This window comes from Nymphalis io, chromosome 1 (genome assembly GCF_905147045.1).
Source record: "Nymphalis io chromosome 1, ilAglIoxx1.1, whole genome shotgun sequence".
Lineage (NCBI taxonomy): Eukaryota > Metazoa > Arthropoda > Insecta > Lepidoptera > Nymphalidae > Nymphalis > Nymphalis io.
The window spans coordinates 7,126,715-7,131,119 of NC_065888.1; the positions used below are offsets into that span (position 1 = coordinate 7,126,715).

The 4,405-nt window shown below is 31.2% G+C and overlaps 1 protein-coding gene across 1 annotated transcript; it reads right to left on the reverse strand.

Annotated features, from left to right (window-relative positions):
- Positions 1-710: 710 nt before the first annotated feature.
- On the reverse strand, positions 711-3,364 carry LOC126769504 (60S ribosomal protein L19). Its single transcript, XM_050488366.1, has 5 exons — positions 3,271-3,364; positions 2,970-3,076; positions 1,948-2,111; positions 1,263-1,453; positions 711-899 (listed from the first exon to the last, which is right to left on the reverse strand). The coding sequence occupies exons 1-5, from the start codon at positions 3,273-3,275 to the stop codon at positions 764-766; spliced, it is 603 nt and encodes a 200-aa protein (XP_050344323.1). The 5' UTR covers positions 3,276-3,364; the 3' UTR covers positions 711-763.
- Positions 3,365-4,405: the final 1,041 nt, after the last annotated feature.

Genomic DNA, 4,405 nt, shown 5'->3' on the forward strand with positions numbered 1-4,405 from the left:
AAACAACTCAGTAGAAAATAAACAAGGTTATATTGGTGAACTTAACTTTAGAAAAACAAACAATACGATATGTTTTTTTGCAAATTTTACATTGCATTGATAATCTTTTGGCTTTGGCCTGTAAGTATGGAGCAAGTAAACCTTCATCAAGGTTTATGTAGCATCCCACGCATTGTCTTCGGATGGAACGAAATCCTTTCTTGCCCACAGACTCAAAAAAAAAAGCGCGTTTCTCAGCGCTGTATTTGTTATTTTTATGCATCAGTCGTAGGTAATCAATAAGTGGACATCGAATAATTAATGGCCAATCACACATGGACATAAAGCGTGTTTCGGAACGCTTGTATGCGAACTGTTAATGTGTTAAACCACGGAACCAATTTTGATGAAATTCAGTAAAATACAAGCTTAGATCGCAAGAACGGATAAGGGCTACTTTACATATCTATAACCCGAGACCAACAACCCCCCCAACGCGCGAGCGAAGCCGCGGGCGGAAACTAGTATAATATAAAAGACAAATTGTTTATTGGATATATTAAGACTTTGATTTGTGAAAGCTCGTTTAGGTACGCACACCGCCCAGTCACCAGATACTCTCCACAAACAATGCAAACCAGATTATTTTAAATTCATGGTTGGTATTGACAAGGAATGTGTAAAAAAAACCTAAGGCTTCTAGCAAATGGGATAACATTAAAACACAGAGATGGACCCAACAAAATTTATTGGATCATTTTTTATAATATTTAAACTATAAAGTTCACTTCTTGGCTGTGACGGCAGCCTCGTCCTCCCTCGCGAAGGTCTGCAGTAGCTCCTCCTTCTTAGCGGCGATGCGCTCCTCACGGCGCTTGCGAGCTTCCTTCACTCTGTTACGACGAGCCTCAGCCTGGTCGCTGTAAGCAATCAAGGAGGAATTAAAACCAATACACAAGATATAGAAATGTGTATTTATGATTTTTTTTAAATCCATCAAACTATAACAAAAACAAAACAGGCCTATCTGGTGTCATGCTAAATCTTATAATTGCACAACACTAAGAAAAAGATTCAAAGTTTTACCACCATTTCATTTCATTTCATAACAGCTAGGGGGGTATGTACTAATTTTATATATTACAAAGAAACAATATTAAATAAAACAGTAAAAAAAAGATGTGTCATATATGTATCAATTTTTAAACTAGTCAATGTTAAGTCAATGTTGCTTGTCTTATGTGATATCTGATAGATACAAGCAAGTACTTAATGTTACATACCTTAACATCTTAGTCCTAGCCTTTTCAGCCTTCTTCCTGTGGATGTATTCCATAAGCACACGCTTGTTCTTGAACACATTACCCTTCGCCTTCATGTACAAGGCATGGTACAGATGTCTGTCAATTTTCTTCGCTGTTCTGTACTTAAGGAGCAATTTACGAAGTACCCTTTGCCGTTGAACCCATAGTTCCTAAAAACATATTTTACTTATGACTTAATTTGATCATATTTAAAGTTGGCAAATTAAATTTAAAAACAACTAGGATTTATATTTATTTAACATCCACAGACATTAGACAAATGTGTTAATATTTTTTTTATTTATAAAAAAATATATATAACAAATATAAATGTTATAGAAACAGTTCTAAATAAAAACAAGATATTTTAAATATACTTATCAACAAAATAATTTTAGGCTATAGGTATAACATAAATATAAATTATAGAGATAATCATAAACTGAAACTTATAAATCAATTTCAAAAATTCTTACACCATTAGAAAGCTAATTTATCCAGAAATAACATGGGCTACATTTTATGCAGTAATATAAAAGAATTTAGTATGTTATTTTATGGCTGCAAATTGATTTCCATGCAGGTGAATTAATTTGGCAAACCTAATAAAACATATGTTTAGTATAGATATAGCTAAATTATATTTTACAATATATATACTCACTTTTTGAGGCATACGTGCATTGGCTGTACCTCTTCTTTTACCAAAGCCACAGTGACGACCTTTTCTTCTCGCCTCTGTGTTCTTGCGGACACGAGCACGTGAATGCACGGCAACGGGCTTCTTGATGACAAGACCATCCTTTATCATCTTACGGATGTTCTGTCCTGAAAATAATTTTTTCAATGCTCATAAGTTGTAATTTCTCAGCTTTCTTTCAATCTTAGCAAATGGCCAGTATATTTTTTGTCTCTGTTGCTAAATATATATTAAAATCTCATCAATCATTATTATATTAAAATCTATTTTATTGATGTATAAAAGAAAGAATTATATTCACATATGTTTTTATACTGGGATAAATATATTATATTAAACGCTTTTATTTTGATAAAACAAATGTTACTTTTATAATACATTTTTATAACATATAGTTTTACAGTTATAATAATATAATGTCCTCCAGACCGATTTCGGCCACGGCGGCCAATCTCAAGAGAGATTAGCCAACTACACAGGAGATATTATAGTGCACAAGTGCGTGCGCAAACACAGGTGCACCCTCTCTTCCCTCACTCTAATAATCCGATGGGTCGGCAATCCGGCACGACCGGAAAGAGTTCAGGCGCAGGACCAACGACTTTACGTGCTTTCCGAGGCACGGGAGTGCACACAACTTCCAGACTCCGGGCTGCTACTGAGAATTTTCAGACAGAAAAACCCAATAACTTTTAATTGGCCCGACGTGGGAATTGAACCCAGGACCTCCAGGTCTGAAGTTTTGCAATTGTGGTTTTAAATGGTGCGAAATTTTATGGAATATATTTAAGTTGTTCAACAGAAAATTGTACAGGAATATGAATAAACACATTGTGCCGTTTCAAATAAAATTGATTCTAAATTGGTAAATAATCTATACCTACATATTTTAAAACATATAAGAGCTATTGAACCACACATACTACTTTGAAGTGTGATTATTATTGTAATACCGTACTATTATATGATATGCTAGAATTACTTACGGGAGTTGGTGTTAGCGATTTCATTGATCTCATTAGGATCCAACCACACCTTCTTTTTACCGCATCGCATAACAGAGGCTGCAAGCCTCTTCTGTAGTTTTAAGGAACTGCAAATACGAAAGATATTTTTGTAGACCACATGGCTTCCTAGAGTGAAATTGTTGACAATCCCTTTTTCTTAAATATTGCACTTTTTCCATATATAAACATATTTAACAAGTGCCGAATCATTTAAGCAACATAACTAAACAAGATTTAATGTTATATACAAAGAATATCTTTTTTAATTTGTTAAACTAACCTCATCGTGACACGGTGAGTTCCAGCGCTTACAAGAAAGAAATATGGCGCCTTTGAAATAGATAACCTACGCGAAACAGATAGAGCATAGACATCAACATTCGTAAGACAGATTCACACATTCAATATTATTTAAAATGTTTTATATTGCATTACATATATTAATAACAGTTTCAATAAAATTGCTTAAATAAATTAATTCTAATATAATTCATTATATATCTAATTGTTATTTCAATGCTTTATTATTTTTTGTTGTATTTCATTCTATAATGCAAGAAATTAATATAAAAAACATGCTGAAAAATTATACTTAATTTTGTAAATGCTACTTATATTTTATAAAACACACAACTTAACAAATATATATATATTTTTTTAATTTATAAAGTTTACCTATGTAGTCAATTGAAGTAAAATATGAGTTCCAAGATACAGGTTATCGCCTAATTGGGAAGTCAATAGAATTATTTTTGAATATCAACTATAATAGCCTACCACGTGTCATATACCTAGTTTTTATATTTTAATTTTGTTTTTATTTTTATTTTATTACTATTTCTTTTTTTTATTTAGCTATATAAATACTCTATGTTTATGTGTAAGGCTATGATTTTTCTCAATGAATTATTATTATTATATTACATATGACATGCATTTAGTCGGGGATGATGTTAAAAAGTAAACTTACATATAGTATGTCTTTTTTTATAACTATGCATATAATTTGAAAGAAAATGAGCAATATCTATTAACAAGGTGCCATATTTTTATCTGTCAATGACATTTATTGAAAAAGAAAACATCGTTTCTTACGATATATCGATAATATCATATTGTCGCATCACTTATTCTAAGTTTTTGTGATTTGACGAATGACAGCTCAATGACAAGTTTATGAAAGACTACTTAAGACTTTTTGTATATATTATAAATAATATTGAATATAGTAATTTATTATGTGATTTAATTTGATTCATCGAAGTAAAATTAACCTATATACCCATATTTGATTTTTTACGAACCTTTATTTTTGACATTAAATTATTAAACAACAAACATGTAATAATTAAATTTGATTCAAAATGAGATGCGATAAATAAAATAAACGTATATGTTATTTTAAATCAGTTAAG

Bases quoted from the DNA above. Each gene is read 5' to 3' on its own strand.
- LOC126769504 (XM_050488366.1), bottom strand. The intron at 2,112-2,969 runs GTAAGTAATTCT...AATTATTTTCAG, and splicing joins AATCGCTAACACCAACTCCC to GACAGAACATCCGTAAGATG. The intron at 1,454-1,947 runs GTGAGTATATAT...ATATGTTTTTAG, and splicing joins ATGCACGTATGCCTCAAAAA to GAACTATGGGTTCAACGGCA.